The following is a 20,290-nucleotide window of genomic DNA, read 5'->3' on the forward strand; positions in this document are numbered from 1 at the left end:
AAACCTATTTTCTGCACATTCCAGCACATAAAATAAAATATTTTTTGTGTTTACACTCAGTCTTTCAAATAGATGCAAGTAAAACACAGCAGAAAATAAATAAAGTCAAAGACTAGCGGTCCTGTTGCACTATTTTCACCTGTAAAGCAGGAGTGGGGTAAGCGGAGGTTTACCCTGGTGCAGGTGTGCCGCAGCGGTCAGTGGAAGAATCCGCGAGTTTCTCTGTGAATTTCCCATTACGTCGTAGCTACTCGGTGCTTGCTTGGAAGTTTAGGGGTTTTTTCACTGTAAAAAGAGGTTTTCTTCCCACGCACAACAGACGCTAATGTTTTTATCACTTTTTATGGAATCAAACTCAAAGTAAGGTCAGTACTTCCACACTTTAAACGCTGCACGCTCATACTCTCTCCCACACTCGATATATTATCCATTGTTGATCTGCACACAGCTGTTTTCACGAACGTCGCACTCGCTTACGTCACTGTCATGAGACATTCTCGCAAAAAAATCACGGTTTTAGTAACGCAGTAACGCAGCGTTCCTACAGGAAAGTAACAGTAATCTAATTACCATTTTTGCGATAGTTATCCCTTACTTTACTCATTACTTTAAAAAAGTAATCAGATTACGTAACGCGTGACTGCCCATCTCTGTCTAGTAACCCATAATTTGATTTACATGAACATGAAATTGTGGTCGTGGAGCCTTTGCAGTAGTTCTGGAAATTATCAACATACGCTAGCTGCACCATGGAGATATAGCAGCACAGAAGATTGAGATGTACTTTTTAAAGGTAAGATGTTGAAATGCTATCAGTACACTCAGATAAATACAACTTAATAAATACATAAATACATCTGAATACAACTTGCTCTGTCTGCAGCTGCAATATCTACAAAAGGCCTCCTTCGACCTTCTAGATATCATTTAAACCACAACTGACGTCAAGAAGTTCCGACATATATGAAAAAATCATTATATAAATTGTTGGTTGAATTGTAATCATGTTTTGTTTTGCTGGTGTTTTTCATGGTGACTGACCGGAGATCCAAGGCTGTGGCCGAGCTCGTGTGCCAAAGTCAGCTGGACTCGTCGAGGAGGCAGAAACTGTCCGTAGTTCTGAATTGTGACCAGACCTGTGTTCAGGGTGCATTTAACTCCGTTTTTGAGGGTCGCGGGCTTTGAACACACTCCTCCCCAGTTTCCTTAGATAAAGAAAATAAAAGACAATATCTGAGATTGTGAGGTTCACTGAGTATGTGACACTTAAAGTTAATACTTAAAGTAAATATAGTTTAAAAGCTGAAACTTCTGAACTTTCCGATTGATCTCAGCGTTCTCCTGAAAAACCTTTACATATATTTATGTAACATTTATGAATTCATCTCAGTCCTGTAAGACCCAACCCATCAAAAATAGCCAGAAAATTCAGATTTTTTGGGAACTCAAATGTTTATTAACCCTTAGAACAAAATCCACATTTTTTTTTGCGGTATCATTTTTTGTATAATATATTTTGATGATATATCTTATTATTTTTTGTATTGCATTTGATGCATTGGGCATTTTTGGCAACTTTTTGTTAACAACACTGTTAATTTTATACAAAAAAAGAGTTTTGTCCATAACATGTTGAAATGATGGCAGATATTGATCATGTTGATGAGATAGAAGTCTCAGAAACTCATGTATCAAATATGATACAAAGGGCATTATAGGGTTGATTTTGTTATGTTATATGCAACTATAAGTAGTTCATATCTTTGTATAGCTGTCGATTTAATACACTTCTGTTTATTTATATAGCAGCAAATCACAACACTAATGCCTTCAAGGTGCTTAATAGTGTAAGTTAAATAATTTACAATAATCCAAAAAACCCCAACAATCAAACAATCTTCTATGAACAAGCACTTTGGTGACAGTGGGAAGGAAAAACTTCCTTTTAACAGGAAGACCCTGTGGCAGAACCAGGCTATGGGAGGGGTGACCATCTGCTGCGACCTTGTGAGTGAGGGGAGCTTCTGAGTGCTGCAACCAAATGATCCACATAGGATTTTAAAAACCACTGAAGCAGCTGAGGAAGGTAGAAATACAGGTCACTGCAAAGCTGTAACCTCATGAATGCCTCCTGAGTAGATAAGGAAGATCTTACAATCATAGCAGAAACGAGCTGCAGGTCTAATTAAAGCCTGGCACCTGTTACTTTACAGGGTGATAAGATTGTGTAAGTGACCTTGTGCTACTGGAAATACTTTAAAACCAACAGTGCTCTGCTACTGTGGCTCCACTTTGAGGTGTGGCTAGAGTCAGGTGAACCTGCTGAGCTCTCCTGTGGTGGTCTTCATAGCCTTTCAGTTTACATAATATCCATTGAAAGCCATTCTTACAATTACAAACAGCTGTCCACAATCACATGGAGGGATATCTGGGAAGTGATGTAACGTTGCAGCTGGCCAGCCACAGAGCTAGCTCTACAGAAACCAGTCTGATTGGTCAGGCTGCACACCTATAGGTCAGAAAGACTGTTCATTGGATAAAGTATGATGTGAACACCAGTAGTTTAACATTATCTAACTAAAGTTTCAGTCTTATAGGGTCAGTTCTTCTCATTGTCAACAACACACCGAACATCTAACCCGTGTTTTCAAAGCACAGCTGGGGAGTTACTTCCCCATCTTTTCATTGGTTCCCGTGCACGGTTGAGGTTGCAGGTCTTGGCCGTCTCGTGACTTTTATGTAACATCCTCTTACATAATGTTATCAGCGCCACCATTTTGGCAGGAAAAGCTTGCAAGATACGTGTCAGTTTCTGAGAAAACCAAGCTCACCAGGTATCATCGCGGACTGTGGGAAAATGTCGCTGGCATCTGGATCTCCCACCTGCATGTCTTTGTTACGCAGTGGGTGTAAGTGTGACAGGAAGGGTCAGGGACAATCAGAGGTCAGAAAACAAAAACAGAAGCGTACCCTATGACACCAGGCTGGAAGCAGTAGCAAATAAAATGTCTTCTAGATAAGCGAAGGATGTTTGAGGCTATTTTATCTTTTGGGAATTGAGACTTTGAGGCTTTTAAGCTTTAGATAAAAACACAAAAATAATTACGATAGACTGCCATTACTGTAAATCCTCCGCATAGTTAAAAGTCAAACTGCACAGCACAGCTTTTCCAGTCACATTGATGAAGAATGCTGGCTGCTTCTTTCCTCCATTCCCTCCTTTTGACCTGAAATGGTCCCCCTAATTCAAGGGGCTGCATTTCCTAGAAAGAGTGTTACTTCAGAGGTCCCCACTGTGGGTTTTGGCAGCGAGCGTGCAAACGATCGCAGAGTCGGCCTGCACTCTGTTCCTCTCCTTTTCTCCTTCTCGTCTCTGACACACAAAGGACGCGTACTGAAAGACTCCTATTATTAGCCTGCTGGATAAACACAGTCTGCATGAGCAAACAATCATCTGGCTCGCTTAAATCTAATGTACACACACACACACACTCACCATCAGCAGGAAACATGTGTGTATATATTGTATGCATACACTAACAGTAGAAAAAAAAGTTTATATGGTGACACAGCATCAGTTAACATCATAGCACACACAAACACTGAGATGCTTACACAGCACACACACACACACAAGCAAACACACATGGTTTTAATGTAAATGAGCAAACGCTACAAAGACGGAAAGGGTCTTTCCTTAGACCTGAACATATCTGGGGGAGTCCGGGTACCCAAATAAGATCTTCAACAGCAAAAGCAGATGCAGTGAACATTTTGCGTGCCAAAAACAACAACTAGTTCCCAGATAACACGCTGGTACTACTCAGGAAGGCAACCAAAAGGACTGTAAATAATGTACGTCTGTACAGGCTTCCGCTCAAGGCTGTCTTTGTCTCCAGAGTTCAATGACCTTGCAGTTGTGTGTGTTTATTTGCTGTGTTATGAGGCTGTTTCGAGCATTTTTATTGGTCAGAGACTAAAGACTTAATCTGACGGATGTGTAGCACAGCTGTTAATCAGCCGGGGTCTTACACTTTGTATGTTTTTCAGCTCCAATAATGTCAGTATAACAAAATGGCTGGTTATTTGCACGCATTTACTTTATTACTGTTGTCACCGTTGCACATAGGTTTGATTTTTATGTGTCCTTCATCTTTCTTAATTCTTCTTTATAATAAGGAGAGAGAGAAACAGTATTTTGATTCTCCTGCATGTACTGGACATGCAGGAAATTGACAATAACAACAAAAAAAAAATCATTGAATCTTAAGAAAGTACTTTTTTTTTCTAGTTAATTGTGTCAGGAGAGACCCTAAATGATTAAAGTTTGAGGACTTTAATTCAATTCAATTCAATTTTATTTATATAGAGCCAAATCACAACAAAAGTCGCCTCAAGGCGCTTCATAGATACAGAGAAAAACCCAACAATCATATGACCCCCTATGAGCAGCACTTTGGCGACAGTGGGAAGGAAAAACTCCCTTTTAACAGGAAGAAACCTCCGGCAGAACCAGGCTCAGGGAGGGGCGGCCATCTGCTGTGACCGGTTGGGGTGAGAGAAGGAAGACAGGATAAAGACATGCTGTGGAAGAGAGACAGAGGTTAATAACAGATATGATTCAACACAGAGAGGTCTATTAATACATGGTGAGTGAGAAAGGTGACTGGAAAGGAAAAACTCAATGCATCATGGGAATCCCCGGCAGCCTACGTCTATTGCAGCATAACTAAGGGAGGATTCAGGGTCACCTGGTCCAGCCCTAACTATATGCTTTAGCAAAAAGGAAAGTTTTAAGCCTAATCTTAAAAGTAGAGATAGTGTCTGTCTCCCAAATCCAAACTGGAAGCTGGTTCCACAGAAGAGGGGCCTGAAAACTGAAGGCTCTGCCTCCCATTCTACTTGTAAATACTCTAATACTTTACTTTAATAATTAAAGTAAAGTAAAGAAACCATGGAAATTATATTATTCTAGTTATTATATATATATTATGGATATATATGGCTATATGGACATATATATGTGGATATATTATATATTATTAGTTCTGTCCACTCACTACACACATATTTCTCCAGATTACAGTGTGAAAAATCACTGACAGAATTAATTTGAAGTTCAATCACAAGTTATGAGCCCCGCATGCCACCAGTACAGAATAAGGTTATTAAACAGCTTGTTATAGCTGAGATTTTATGCACCTGATCTGAATAAGACTTTTTTTTTGGTACAACACACATAAAGCCTTTAATTGGTCTACTTACAGTTACAGAGCAAATAACTGGCCTAATAGTAATTCGCTGCTTTCCAAACTGCATGCCATGCATTGCATTGTATTTTACTGCGTTTTGACATTTTGTCCTTGTTTGAAAGCTGACAGCGAGGCGTACAGGCAAAGGGAGTGGGTGGGGGTGGGTGACATGTGACAAAGATCTAAACGTCCTACACTGAATGCCCCGGCACCGGCTGAAAGGTGATTAACCACAAATAAGAGTCGGATCTAAAGGAGAGCAGCTGTGCTCTGTCTAGCTTTTCATACAGCAATTATTTTACAGATACAAGCTACATTTCAAAGCAAACCATGGTAATGAAAAAAAAAAACAGTGCTTTCTCAAGTTTTCTTTGCAGCATTTCCTTTAAAGTTTCTCCATGTCTAATATAGCTGATGAATAACCCCTCCTTTGTGTATGTATATGTATGTTCGAGGCCATTGTAAAGATTCATTAACGCTAAACGTAATGTCTGGAAACTTACTCTGAGCTGAGCCCAACCCCCCATCTTCCACTAACATGGAAAAACGCAACTTGGAGGGGTTAGAGGAGGAGTTTGGTGTGGTGGATGGGGGTTGTGTGTGTCCACATGTGTGTGAATGCAGCACTTTGCTGAGGCTGCAGATGGAAACGGGGTCTTTGAGTTTAAGGGCCAGTGTTGAAACCACTAAGAAACTGGTCATATGGAGGTCGAGTGTATCAGTCTGTGGAGGTCAAACGTCTCTGCTGTTTCTATGGAAGATCACATGAGTCTGAAAAGTCCTTACAGTGTAACTGTGTGTGTGTGTGTGTGTGTTACTTATGTGAGATGTCACCATGGCAATCGTGTGGTGGAATGCAGCTCCAATCCTCTCTAAGTCGTCTAGGAGCGGCTGTGTGTGTGTGTGTCAAAGGTTCAGCGCACCCTAATCGTATGTCATTCTGGTGGTCTGCTCTCACGCCCCTGAGTTTAACCAATCAAATGCTGCATGTGAGACACAGAACCAAGCAAGAACCTCCTACCGCAACAGTTCTCATACATGTGGTCAAGTCCTTCCAGCACACCAATGATACTGCACATCTACGGGAGCTGACTAATGCTTGAACAGTACGAACTAATCCAGGTATACTGTGGCAAAGTGGGATGGGAGTTTATTTATTATTATTTATTATTATTTTACATGCAAATAATAAATTCATCATGTTTTCAAAAGAAATGCTTTGTGCAACATGCAGGTTTGTATGTGAATAACTCAGGATTATTATTTCAATGTCTCAGACCTGAACACTGCATGTATGAAAGCCTTGAAATGGGAGCTGTCTAATTCCTGTAACTGCAACATTGTCATTTGAACAAGGAAAACTATGCTTGGATGCATTTTAGGGCAACCAGCACATAATAAAACATATGTGTTTTTATATGTTTCAGTGGAACCCCAACTTACGAATACCCCGTTTCACGAAAAATTCGAGTAACGAAATCCGCTGGCTCTGATTGGCTGAGCCTACAATGCCCATAATGCTTTCCGAATCATGTGACAACCCCTTGGCTTCCGTACTTCCGCTTCGCTGTTCCACTTGAACGACGTATTGTTGTCCTAGTTAGCAATTAGCCAATAGCCTATCATTCAGCATCGCCTCACTCAAAACGCGCAATGGGTGCTTCAGCTTACGAAAGTTTTCGACTTACGAAAGACCCTCGGGAACGAATTAATTTTGTAAGTCGATACCTAATTTAATCCACATTCTTATTTAAATATTCTTTTTCCACGTTACAAACTTTTTAACACTGTCTGGCTCATATCCACACATTCTGTATAATTCTGTATAATGTATTTGTATAACGCTGAGCCTGGCTTATGTTCTCAATGCATCCCTTTTAATTCCTCAGTATAGAAATGCTCCAGCAAATATTTTAGTCTCTATTAACTGCTGGAAAATGCTTACCAATGCTAAAAGTTTGTATTTTTAATAAATAATGACATTTTTTGGTCTTTGTAAAACTGCTTTCAGTTAAAGTTAGATTCAAATCAGATTAAACTCAAAGTAATAGTTGGACACCTGCTCTGTCTAACACCTTTTTTAAACTATTTTATCTATTTTTTTCATAGCGAGTGAGTGTTGCTTGTGTCCTGCTTGTGCTACACGTTGCGTAGTTACCAGCAGCAGCATGTTATCAGTAGTGATAGTGCACAAGATGAAGATAGCATCATGATGTCTGCTACCTGTGAGAAAGAGAACTGATTCTCTCTGTGTCGTGGAAAAACAATGAGTTTATTTTGTCCGATTCTTGAAAAATGTTGAGTTGTTCCTCCAAGTCCAGAGTTTAGCTCATACTCGTATTCAGGAGCCAAAACACAGCTTATACTGATGTTTTAATAGCTGTTAATTAAATCATTTTACTGGGGTGGCAACACTAACACTGACTGGTCCAATGCATGATGGTCTCGGTCAATAGATGGTTCGTAAAACTTTTGTAGGGAGAGCTACATGATGCTTTTGTAGTCTATTAAACAGTGGACGTATTTCCAGGAGCCTGACTCGCTCTGTGAATGAGTAAAGGTTCATTCGTAGCCTAACAAGTGTCCCAAATTCTTTGTGTGCTTCTTTTGTGAGGAAACCAAACACAATATTACATTTACGGTACCTGTGGAAACCAGTGTTTCCACCATGCTGCATATGCATTAGTTACACGAAGAAGCCATGTGTTTATGATTTTTGTAAAAGTGCCAAAGTGATTCTGACTCACCGGCTTTGCCTTCCCAGGCAAGCCCCAGCACTCCACTGTAGTCTCTGTCAGTGAGCAGGTAGGACAGGCAGAAGTTGCCCCAGTTGTTCTCCGAGTACAGACTTAGCAGCTTCTCGGGGCCGATGTACAGAGGAGACAGCGGGTCATTTTTATCCTCTTCTGTCATCACCTGGAGACAGTCAGACAAACACAGGAACACTCAAACACGCCACAGTTCTGAGGTCCTGTATTTCAGCTTATTTTGCTGCTGTCAGTCACTTCCACTCCCAGAAGAAGACACATGGGCACCATCACCGACTGATGCATGAACCCAAGTATCTTAATACAAAGCTTGTTCGTGACGTGATTTTGAATGTGTAAAAGCTTCACTGTGTGAAAGGTTTGTGGAGTTTGTGCACTGTTCTGAAGCTTACTCTGAGGGACTTGACTTGAAAGTTGATCAGCTGGATTCCACTGAAGTCCACCTTGTCGTAGATGTCATTCACAGCCCGGATGTACGAGGCAACCTGAGAACAACAGGAATCTCTCTGAAGTTAAGCTAAAAAATTAGCTTTTTTGCCTTTAACAAGTCACAATAAGACAAGAAAGGGAAAAATGAAAACATTAAGTGATAAATCATAATAACTTATTCTATTTCATTTATAAATAAAAACAAGATTTTTAGCATTTTATCCTTTCAGTGCTATAACTGATATTTTCTTCTTGAAGATAACCTGCTGATTTGAAAAGATTGAACAATAGAAATCTGTTGACAACAATGTGACTGTTATATATGCAAATGCGTCGTGTCAGGTATTATATAAAGCACTGGGTGTTTTTGTTGTGGTTGGCACAGATTGTAACAGTTTCAGCAAAGCATGTGCACACCGGTCACATGCGCAGGTTTGATTCTGCACAGCAGGAGACAAACGTACAAAAGCGCCTGTGGGGAAATGCTCATGAATGTAAATATTGACAGCTTGGATGTAGGAGACATTCAAACTGGGACAGGAGCCTCTGACAACAAGGTTTTGCTTATTTACACTCAACGATCCCATCGCGGCATCAGTTACAGTATATTTTCTCACTCTGTGCAACAAAGGTCTGGCGCTGAACCAGAGACAACAAATGTGCTTGTTTAAGGTGGAAAGAATCTGAGGCGGGTCAAAGAGGTGCTGAATGGGTGGGCAGCACAAGAAACTCCAGAGAGAATAACAAGTAAACTAAGGACAAACTGACTTACTCATTAACTGACTTGACTTTGACTAATAAGAGATTTAATTAGTCAAAAAAAGAGATTCGTGGGAGCATGAACTCACATCTGTGCACTTATCTTGTTTTATCACAAAAATAATAACTCTTTATTGGTTTTTAATTCGGAGGAATCAGAAAGATAATCATACTGAAGGGTTTTTTTGCATTATCGTATCATCTTGTAACTAAACTCAATTTAAAGTAATGCATCATGTGACCTCTTTGTCTCTCTTGGTCTGATTATGTTTCTGACTGCTTTGAGGCAATGCGGGGACATCAGCAGAAAGTAAGCTTTTAGCTGCTTGTCTGCTGATGTCGTGGCAGATGGCCCCGCCCCTCCCTGAGCCTGGTGCTGTCGGAGGTTTCTTCCTGTTAAAAGGGAGTTTTTCCTCCCCACTGTCGCCAAAGTGCTTCCTCATAGAGGATCACATTATTGTTGGCTTTTTCGCTGTATGTTTTATTATTATAGGGTCTACCTTACCATATAAAGAGCCTTGAGGCGACTGTTTTTGTGATTTGGTGCTGTATAAATAAAATTGAATTGAATTGATATTAAATTTTAGCCCAGCATGTCCTTTAAATTCAACGCCTGTTCAACTGGAAAGTATTAAAAATGTTTTTAGCTTGCATCTGTAAGCTCAGAGTTGGCTTTTACTACAGCTGCAACATTACAAAGGAGGGATTTTCATGATTTAAGCTTTATGTGTTGTTTAAAAATAAAGAAAAGAGCGGATGCACTGTGGATAACTCCACCCAATCAGAAGTTAGTCGCCTTCTTCTTCTTCATTCAGCTGCTCTCTTTAGGAGACACCACAGCAGATTATCTGTCTCTATTGCATCCTCCTTCACTACATCCATGAATCGTCTTTCTGATCTTCCTCATTTCCTCTTAACTGGCAGCTCCATATTCAACATTCTTTGTCCAGTATATCCACAGTCCCTCCTCGGCACATATCCAAACCATCTCAGCCTTCAATTTAACTCTTTCTCCAAACTGCTCAACCTGAGCTGTACCTCTGATATATTTATTACTAATCCTCTCCTTGGTCATTCCCAGTGAAAATCCGAACATCAGCTCTGCCACCTCCAGCTTGGCCTAGAAAGCATTTAAGCACAGAAAGCAGTGCTTGTATAAATGGGTGTGAATGGATGAATGATACATAAATATGTGTGTGCAGGTTCTCAGTCATCCAGGTCATGGTAGTCTGAGGAGCTTGGGAAGAAAGTGACTGGACTTGTTTCACCTCTGGTCCGAGAAGCTTCTTCAGTTCTAAAACCAAATGGAGAGTCCCAGGTATTTAATCCGTAGTGGGAGTTGTCCCTTCAGTGCGTCATTGACCCACTATTGATCATGGGATGATCTGATATCGTCGTGTTGGTGTTGTTCCTGGAACAACATAGTAAATGTTGTTCCAGGATCAACATTGCAAGTGACCAATCACATTGTTTTGACGTTATTCTTTGGCGCGCCAAGCCATTCGTGCATTTATGAAATTCCAATGTTGCAAGGACAATATCAATTCTGCTTAGCGTTTATTAAAGGGTTAGGGTCAGGGTCCGTTGATTGGCGGACAGAGGTGGTTTCTCGCAGCTTAAGTACAGTTTTTTGTTTTACGGCGGTTTTTCCCGAAGTCGCAAAAGTATGACATCACAACGTTCTGATTGGTCACTTGCAATGATCTCAAAACTGCACTGTAGGTGGCAGACAGTTGGAGTTGTAAGCCACAGCCTCTGTTCAAAGATGGTGGTTTACAGCGGATATAGATGGCTTCTCTTACTCCTCTTTCAAACCATCTGTCTTCTCTGTCCAAAATGTGAACTTTGGCATACTCCAAAGAGTGACCTTTGACCTTTAGATGCAGATGCATAGCTGAATCTTGTCATGTCCAGGTGGCTCTTCCATGTTGTGCCTTGTGTTTATGGAGTGGCTGTTTGGTTTCTCCAGTGTAGAGGTCTGAGCACTCCTCGCTGCACTGCACTACATATTTAGCTTGCGTTTTAGAGTTTTGTCTTTGGGATGAACCAGTTTTTGTCTGAGAGTGTGGCTGGGTCTGAAGTGTACTGGGATGTCGTGTTTGGAGAAAATTCGCCTATGTCAAAGCATAAAGCGCTTTGAGTTCTCAGGTAGACCAGAAAAGCACTATAGAAGAACCAGTCCGTTTACCATTCATCAAATTTTTATCAATGATTTTCTAAAACTTTGATTCTGATGTGAAAGACCGTGTTTGGGTAGGCAGAGCCAGCCATAGCTATTATCTGCTTGGCTTCAGTTTTCAAAGAGTTGGTGAAAAAGGGAAGGCAAGATAAAGCAAAGCATGGACAGTTCACCATTTACCATGCATTTAACATCTAAACTTCACCTTGTTCTCAGCATGGCAGTTTTATAGTTGTCAGTTATATGTTTTAAAGAACATACTGAAGAAACTATTTAGAACAATGAGAACAATTCTGGTGCAGGTCTTTGCACCTGACACAGAGCCTAATTTAGCCATGTTTGCAGCCAGCGCAACACAATGTCCCTGCAGTGCATTGCGCCACGGCTGCTGTGTGCGTCAGAGCGGGGCCTGGCATTTGCATCTTCGTTCGCCGTCAAGGTAGCAAACTCTTTTATTGTTGACTATCTCAAAGGTAAATAATGCAGCACAAATTGTTGTCCACTCAATCCTTTGATGTTGGTCAATACAAAATTAGACAAAAGTTTAAGTCGTGACCACAATCCAACCTTAGCCTAGCATAACGCTGCTTTGATATTTAAATAATATGATAGCAGGTAAAGCCTGACGCCGTGTACTGAACTACTAGCTGGTACAGTTACAAAAAGGATGATAAGCAGTAAACAACCATAGATTTAGTATGCAGTTTTTTTTTTGTCTGCCTGTATTTTGAAACAAGAGGCTTGAATGATAACTTAAAGTCTGACTAATGATTGCACTTGTTTCATTAGGATAAGGTTTTACTATCGACGAATGACATTAAGTGACCCGTGTACCCAAAATCCAGGACACCGAATGCAGTTAAGAGTGTAAACAAAGCGTGGAGAGTTCTGCCAACAGGAGGGGAAATGTGCTGTTATTTGATGCTCCTGCAGGATGTCCCAATAGAGAAACACTGTGCTCTTAAACAAGCGCCCTGTGGCCTTAAAGGCAGGGGATCTTTTGTTTGTGATGTCAAAAATAGCACAAAGAATCAGAACTATTCTTCGCTCTGTTTTTTTTTTTTTTTTTACATGTTTCTATTTAGCTTTTTGTGAATCTTTCTAACCTTTGCAGCAATCCTATCTGAAGCCAAACTTCTTAAGTGGCAAATAAAGCAGTTTTGAACTTCTCACCTGAGCCACAACAGCTTCGACAGACTTGAATCTTTTGTAGTAGAGGTAGTCAGCACGAACGTGGAGGAGGCAGGTGGTCTTTGACTCATCCAGAGTTCTCCTCGCCCGGCTCACTGGTGCCTCCTGTGGATAAAAATGCAAGGACGTGATGCAGAAGAAAACAAACCGATGGGAGACTGATTTGAAGTTTGTTATTCTCTGTAGCAAATATTCAACAGAATGTACTGAAATTACAGATCTGATTCAGGGAGAAAGATGTCATGAAGTGGCAAAAACTGCACATACACGAGTTTAAGAAAATGAAAGCAGATGAAAGTGAGACTTTCTTAAAAGTAAATGTTGACACAGAGCTCGTACTCATGACCTAGTGGGAGCGGGGACAGGTAGTGGCAGGAACACAACTTGGATGCTTAAATGGGAAAAACATCTGTTGAGAACATCTCATTACCAAACAGTGGAAGTGGTGTCTGACAGGAGGTATGTTGTTAAAAATGGATTCATATTAATGTCCCAACATTCTCTGTTGACAATAGACCTTGAGAGCACCACCCACTTGGTCAAAGGTTAACAATTTTCCACGTGCCCATGGGAAATATTAGATTAATTGATACAGCAGATGTTTATAAAAGCTGTTTTTATCATTTTACAGCCAAGGTCGCCTGTGAGACGGCCGCTCGGCTCCCTGCTGGTCATCACGCTACCGGCTGTTGATGACAGCCTTCTGGAGTTATAAACAGCAACTTACCCGGTGACTCACGAGGCCCAATAAAAGTGAATGAATGGTCAGTTATAAAAGATGAATCAGACACATCTGACAACAGTTATAGGATTGGCTATAAATAAAGATTACAAAGGAGGAAAGTGCATACAGTAGATCCTTCATTCAGTTTATGTCTAGATGATCATACCTGACTGGATCTGAGGTTTTGGGCGAGGACGTTTAGAGTTTTTGCAGCACAGAATCCATCGGGGGCAGATGTCATGTATGACAGAGCTAGTAACAAACACAGATATTTACAGTCACAAAAATACTGAATCTGCACGGTTCTTCTACCGCGCCTTTAGCCAAATACACAGAAAGTTGCAGATTGCCAAGCCAATGAGTGACGCTCGTCCTTGAGCACGTTTATTCACGTTGCTTTTTCTTCAGTCACGCTAAATAACTGAGCAGAGATCAAAGGCTTGCTCCACCTGCAACTATTCAAATTTACTGGAACAAAAGAGACATTTAGAAAGATCAAAATAAACACATGATGTGATGTACTCGTCGGCCACAGTGTGATCTTTGGAAGATATTTGTGCTGACGTGATAATGGTAAATAACTTGCTCTGCATGTTTGTTTCTCTAGGGGCAATGATCAGTGAACAAATACTGAATATATGCATGTAAGAACTGGACTGCACAGAAAAATTTCCTGCCTGTACTGATTGCTAGAACTAACCCCAACCCTGTACCCCAACCACAACCCTGTGCGATCCTTATTCTCTACTAAATAGTTGCATGAGGTCACAATAAAGACTTTACTCCTCTAATAAGAAAAAATCTACAGCTGTTTCTAGATTATGCTGGGAAATTTTGAAATTCTCTCTTTTAGACCTGAACCTGCTGTACTTCATTTTATTTATTTTTAGTCATTTCCAAATAGAAGTTAATAGCAGCAATTAGAACAAAGAGCAACAGAATATTTAAAATATCAAGTGAAAGGCCCTCAAACTGGAAACTTACACGAAAATCACATCACATGATGCAGATCAGTCATGTGGTTCCACTCTTGAATTTGCTAACGATAACAAAAGCTGGGGATTGGATCCTCGTTGCACGAGCGACCATTCGTGCAGCAATCATGGGCAGAAGCACCCTCACACAATTTGTAAATAGCCTGCATTTGGAAACCAGCACACTGGTCTGGAATGAGAGCAATGGAGCCACATGTGGAAATGATGTTACAACTGCTGCTCTGATTTCATTAAAACATTGTCCATGATTTGCAACACCTCTGGGAAGGCTGTCTCATTCAATCTGATGCAATAATGATGGGTCTGCAGCCACGGGGGGTATTGCTTTTGCATGTTTTGGCGCATCGTGTTGCATTGAAAAAGCCGCAGAATTTCACAAAAGTGCAAGAAGTCAAAAGGTGCTCACACTGAAAGAGTACAAGGTTTATAGTCAGGAAACCAGTGCAAATGGAAAGTAATGTAATCCACTCTGCATTAATGTTGACCAAATATTATTGGAATCCACAGTTACAGTAGAGTCACATGACATGATGATAAGTGACTTGAAGGGGTAATGCAAAGTTTGTGTGTGAGAGACACTCAGGCATGAACCTACAGTGAGAGAACACATGATTGGATCACACCATTATACCAAAGTCCTTCAGCCAATCAGAAACCTGTAATTCATCCTATACATGGCACGAGTGGGGGTGGGTATAGATGCGGAGGCCTAAATGCTGGGTGTCGACTACCCACAGACTGAATTATTTCCAGACCACATGTCCATGTTCTCTTCCTTAGTCTCACAGCACAAGACAAATCTTTGTGTAGTCAAACTTGCAAGCAAATAGTTTCTTCTTTATAATATTTCTTAAGAAATAAACACCTTTTTCCAACTGGAAACCAAAGACAGCAACTAAATGGATTTAATTGGAATTGCCTCTTGTACAGTCAGGGCAAACAGAAAAGGATTTTCCCAGATGAAAAAAAGAATCAGTGTCACATTTCAGCCAAGACCCTCATTTCCAACAGATGCTGGAAGCCACTTCTACCGTGAAGAAAAATGTAGAAAATCCAATCCAGAGTCAAAGTCTTATTCCAGCTTTTTAGTGTAACAGTTACATTATTTACACACAAAACAAAAATTACAATCCTGCCATGCAATCACAGAACAGTTAAATCTTTAATGGATGCTCTTCCTGTGCATAAATTGTTGCATTGTGGTGAAGAGATTTGGGTTGTTTGGGAGCAGGTCCAGAACAGGCACTGAGGTTGGAAATGAATAAAATATGTGTGCATAAGAGAGCTCCGTTTTTGGCCTAAAGTTACTGTTTTAGGGGCCAGATGAGCTTGTTGGACCCCCGTTCTATTTTCTGGGGGGCTGGAGCCTTCAATGCTGTACACAGTGGGCAGGTCGTTTGTCATTCCCAGGCCCATGTTGGACATTAGACCGTGCCAGCAATTGCGCACGTGCGCAGCTTAGAGGGAACATTGCTCATGAACACATGGTTGTTGCCCAAATTAGATCTTTGATCTAACAGTTATTTAGTGGAGTCACAGTTTGCCCCATGATGTCATTTGCACACTAACTGGGAAGTTGCTTGGCGATCCTACTTCAGATATTTCTCATCAACCCACGTCTTCTCTATTTATGCAATTTATGAAACTTAAATGCAGCTAAAGGTACTTCCCACTGTGAATGACACTTCCTGAGTATTTGTTTGAAATGATGTAAGAACATTTTGATGCATCTTCAGCCATTTTCACAAATGCACTGAACCTTTCTGAATTAATCAGCAGAGACTCAAGTGTCTAGCCACGTTGGAACAGATTAAATGGTATTAAACAGCAAAATGCAAAGTCTGTGTGGGGTCCTGTTGTGCAGATTTACCCAATGTGAGACTTGCCTCCTGGAAGCTCGGATTAGGAAGCACCCTCACCTGAACCAAACAGAGGATTTTAAGCAGTGAAAACAAAGCTCAGACAAAATACCTCCCTTTGTGTGCTACATGCCAAAAAGGACAACTAACTCAAAGCTAACTCAAGAGCTAAGAACTCTTACATTTTCCATCCAGAGCATCACCTACATGCAACAACTGAAGCGACTTTAGCACCGACTCAAATGTTTAATGACTTTCTTGTATTGCTGGAATATCAGGAGTTCAGCCGGGGTGAGAGTTATTTCTCAAATTCTCCAAGCTTGCATGTAATAGTTCAGTAAATACAAAAAAGTAGATGTTTGAAGGTCCATTTATGTCATTGTAAGATTACAAAATGTAAAATAAATCCTCAGTAGATGTTCTGAAGAGGACATATATTGTGGGCAATGACTACTTCCTGATTGTAAAGGCACTTTCAGTTTGGAGGAGCAATTAAGGACCCAGCAGTTAAACATTAAAAGTTATAATAAATGTGGATATTTATTACTTTTCATTTAACCAAAAGGAATTTGAGGTTAATAATTACCCATCATTCCTAGGCTACTCCCTAGCAGTAGGAAGTAACTGCAGGTAACTCCCTATGCACGATCTCAGGGGCAATGAGTACACATTCCCTGAAACACTGTATGTACTTCCAAAGTACTTAAGATGGCTTAGATGGCTAAAAAGATTCATAATAAATAGAAATTTTAAAAAAGTAAATTCTCATAATCACAATGGAAAGTCAATGATATGTTTAGGTAAACTTAAAAAATATAAAAATGTAAAACTAAAACTTTTCCTTCCTTTTTGGTATTGTTAATTTGTTACACTGACAGTTTAAACTGCATTTTTGCAACATAATTGTTTTTTTAAACATCTTGGGGGCAACTAGTTTCCTCTTTATTTATGCAGCCCTGAAATTAAACAAATTTGTTTCTTATTGCCTTTCTGATAGTATTTACATGCATAACTTAGTGTTTATTACGTGGGTATGTCCCTAAGATGTGTCTATGCATTTTAACCTTTAATGGTATGATTGCATTAGCCAAAACAGATACTGATAATTTGAGTTTTTATTCAAATTTTTAAATGACCAGGACAATGCTGACCATCATCTATGGGCGGAAGACTAGCTGAAGAGTTCCCACAGTGCAGACAAAATGACTTGGCACATTGTTCATATGTTACTTAATGTTACCACACTGCAATATGTCCGCTCCTGGCTTGACCTGTTCCCCAGATCTGAAACATGTTATGGCATCGGGGACTGAAAGTTCCTCATGCGTCCCTTGTTGCCTCCACACGACACCCACGGGAAGTGGAAATATACACAAGAGCAGACGCATTATGTCACCCATCTCGTGGTCTAATTTACCACTTTGTTTAGAAGCATCGATTGTTTATTTATCATCTGCAAAAATCTTTCACAGCTTCCTGCAGATATGCTGGCCTTGTGAATGAAAGAGCAGGATGTTAACAGCTGCGATGCTATCGCATGCAAAGTTTGGATACAGCTTTGAAAGACGCTGAAGAAACGGCAGGAGGATTAGGGAGGAAAGGCAGCCGCGGAGTCTGTGCAGACGTCTGGAGAAACGGTGGGGGGAGACGGGGTTTCTTGCACAATGTGAATTATGTTTCCAGTAAAAAGCTTTCTTGGAAAAATTCAGATATTATTGCAAATGTGCACCTTCAGCAAGGGAATCACACTTTGGCATCCACATTGATTCATATACTCTTTGACGGTTGTCTGATGTGCCCCATCTGGATAGATCATATGATCCTAAGCCAAACCCAAGTTCATTTTAATCTGTTGTTGTAGAAATTGTCTCCAAAGCCCTCAAACCCTGAAGAAGTCACCACATATTGCCTTTCTTTCTTCTTCTCCTTATTTTATAAACCTACCTCCTTCTCTCCCCCTTTTCTCACTCCTCTTCCTCCTGATTTAGGCCCAAGCCTCACCCACCCCTCCTGTTTCAAGAGTCACGCCATCTTCGGTTTATCTTTTCTTTGGCCAGTGCGCGGGCAGTGAGGGCCCCTACACCCCCTCTTAAAGGGCTGTTCTGTTTCATTATAAGGTCCCCAGGTACTACACTGACCTCTAGTAACATTAGTTTGAGAACTACAGGCTGCAGATACACAAGAGAGGAGCACTGAGGATGAAAAATAGTGGGAAAGACGTGTTGCTGTAAAACTGCCAAAAGGGCCGTTAATCAAGCTATTGATATGTTTATGCCAAAGACCAGGAACTTCAGGTCATGGTGTATCATTTGGATTGCAAATGCACATATATCCTGCACAGTGAGCATTACTGGGACCCTTACTCCAGAGGCACTAGAAGTTTGAGTGCAGGACAACCTTTACATTGAAGCCGAAGCAGTCTTACCCATGTCGTCCTCACGGTAGATTATCGAGTGGTGGTCTGCTGGACTGCTGGTGTATCTGTCAGACGGCTCTATGTGATAAGTCCCATTTTCTGTATGGATAGTTCCCTCAAACTGTCCCTGTAACACAGAGCCATGGCAGGCGGAGGCAGGTTCACCTGCATGACCAGGGCAGGAGAGACGGAGGTGAGATTATATATGATACTGACAGAAAGCTGAATACAGGGGGCAGCAACTGCACACACAAGGTGAGGTGAGAGAAATCAGCCTTTTGCAGCTCGGATTACTTTTTAAAATGTTTTATATATTTTGCATATTCTGTTGTATTTATTTTGTTGTACATTGCGTAGTTCTTCATAACGGTTTCTAAATGATCATTCACTTTATTTATCTATTCTGTTTGCCATCTGTGGACAGCAAAGAAAGAATTTCATTGTACAGGGAAAACCTGTTTCTTTCCATTGCATATGAAAATAAACCTTGGAACTTGAGACTTGAATGAGGACTTTTGAAATTCTGCAGAGGATCTTTTATCCTTGTGCCCAGCACGGTTTATTTTGGCCTAATCAATGTGGAGCTATTACTAAAGATGTTTCTTCAGGTGGAACTTTCCAGATAAAGCTCAGGTTAAATTCTGATTGTAGTGAAATTGGTTAAATAGAGCTTTGCTTTTTTTTTTTTTTTGCAAATGTAGACAAATAGTTTGGAGTCCCACATAATTAGTCTTTCCATCTCAGTCTTTCCATGTTCTGTGCAACATTTTTGGCTCATGTGCAATTATTTTGGTCCCAGTCTGTTTCAGTGTTTCCTACGCACCATGTATATAGTTCCACTCACATATGTATACATATACACTGTTTTTTATTTTATTCTATTTATTTAATTATTTAATTATTTATTTATTTTTCCGCCTTCGTTGTACATTGGTTTCTCTTCTTCTTACTTTAGCACCTTTGTGGTCCAGCTACCCAATTTCGCTGTGCAAGAAACTGCACAATGACAATAAAAAGCTCTAAGGATGACAGAATATCTCTCTGATACCAACCTTCTAGTATTCCTGAGTAGATGTGGGAAAGATCAACATACGTTGAATCATTTTCACTGACCAGTGTAAAGTCTTTAGAAAATACTGCACTGTTTTGCCTCAAAAGCAGGTGGAAAGTCCTGAAGGGAAGAAAAACACAAACAGCTTACAGATGTGGTCAAAGCTTTGTAGTGTTGTGGGAAGTATGCAGATCTATAATCTCCTGAGATATATGGACTAATGGGTGACTAACGTCTGACATGTGTTACAGGTTTAGGAGCAACAACAAAGAGTTTGCACCACCAGGTATTTCCTATTAGTTTAACCAAAGAGTTGCATATAGACATTTTCAACCAGTTGCCCAGACGGAAATATGAATTTACCTGTGAAAAGCAGTAAAATTCAAATGCAGAGTATCGTCCTGAGATTGTGTGGCTCTCTTGGCTCTCAAGTGCCTCCTATGAAGATCTTCCCTGTCGTAAGACAAGCCCTCGCAATACTTTATGTAAGGACTGATGCTACTCACGGCACCTGTTGGAAAGGAAGATGTTCCTGTTACTGAGGAAAAGCAACATTTTGAAAGTATTTTTGTTTCTAATTTTCAGGTTACTCTGATTTTAACAGCTTGTGACTGCAATTCGATGGCATGCTGGATATCAGCATCTGAGCCAAATCCTGATTGATAGT

At 40.4% G+C, this 20,290-nt stretch overlaps 1 protein-coding gene across 2 annotated transcripts in view; it reads right to left on the reverse strand.

The window, feature by feature from the left end:
- LOC146490763 (disintegrin and metalloproteinase domain-containing protein 10) overlaps positions 1-20,290 on the reverse strand; it is a 38,669-nt gene that overhangs the window by 16,700 nt on the left and 1,679 nt on the right. For both annotated transcript variants that reach the window (XR_014872359.1, XM_085151360.1), the window contains exons 2-9: positions 19,987-20,134; positions 19,625-19,743; positions 18,582-18,737; positions 13,469-13,554; positions 12,561-12,683; positions 8,413-8,505; positions 8,000-8,168; positions 1,042-1,205 (exon numbers count right to left, since the gene is read on the reverse strand). Coding sequence is in view for 1 of the 2 variants with exons in the window: in XM_085151360.1 (XP_085007486.1) it covers positions 1,042-1,205; positions 8,000-8,168; positions 8,413-8,505; positions 12,561-12,683; positions 13,469-13,554; positions 18,582-18,737; positions 19,625-19,743; positions 19,987-20,134 (1,058 nt within the window). In the remaining variant the exon portion in view is untranslated. The remainder of the gene's footprint in view (positions 1-1,041; positions 1,206-7,999; positions 8,169-8,412; positions 8,506-12,560; positions 12,684-13,468; positions 13,555-18,581; positions 18,738-19,624; positions 19,744-19,986; positions 20,135-20,290) is intronic.

This window comes from Neolamprologus multifasciatus, chromosome 23, assembly GCF_963576455.1.
Source record: "Neolamprologus multifasciatus chromosome 23, fNeoMul1.2, whole genome shotgun sequence".
Lineage (NCBI taxonomy): Eukaryota > Metazoa > Chordata > Actinopteri > Cichliformes > Cichlidae > Neolamprologus > Neolamprologus multifasciatus.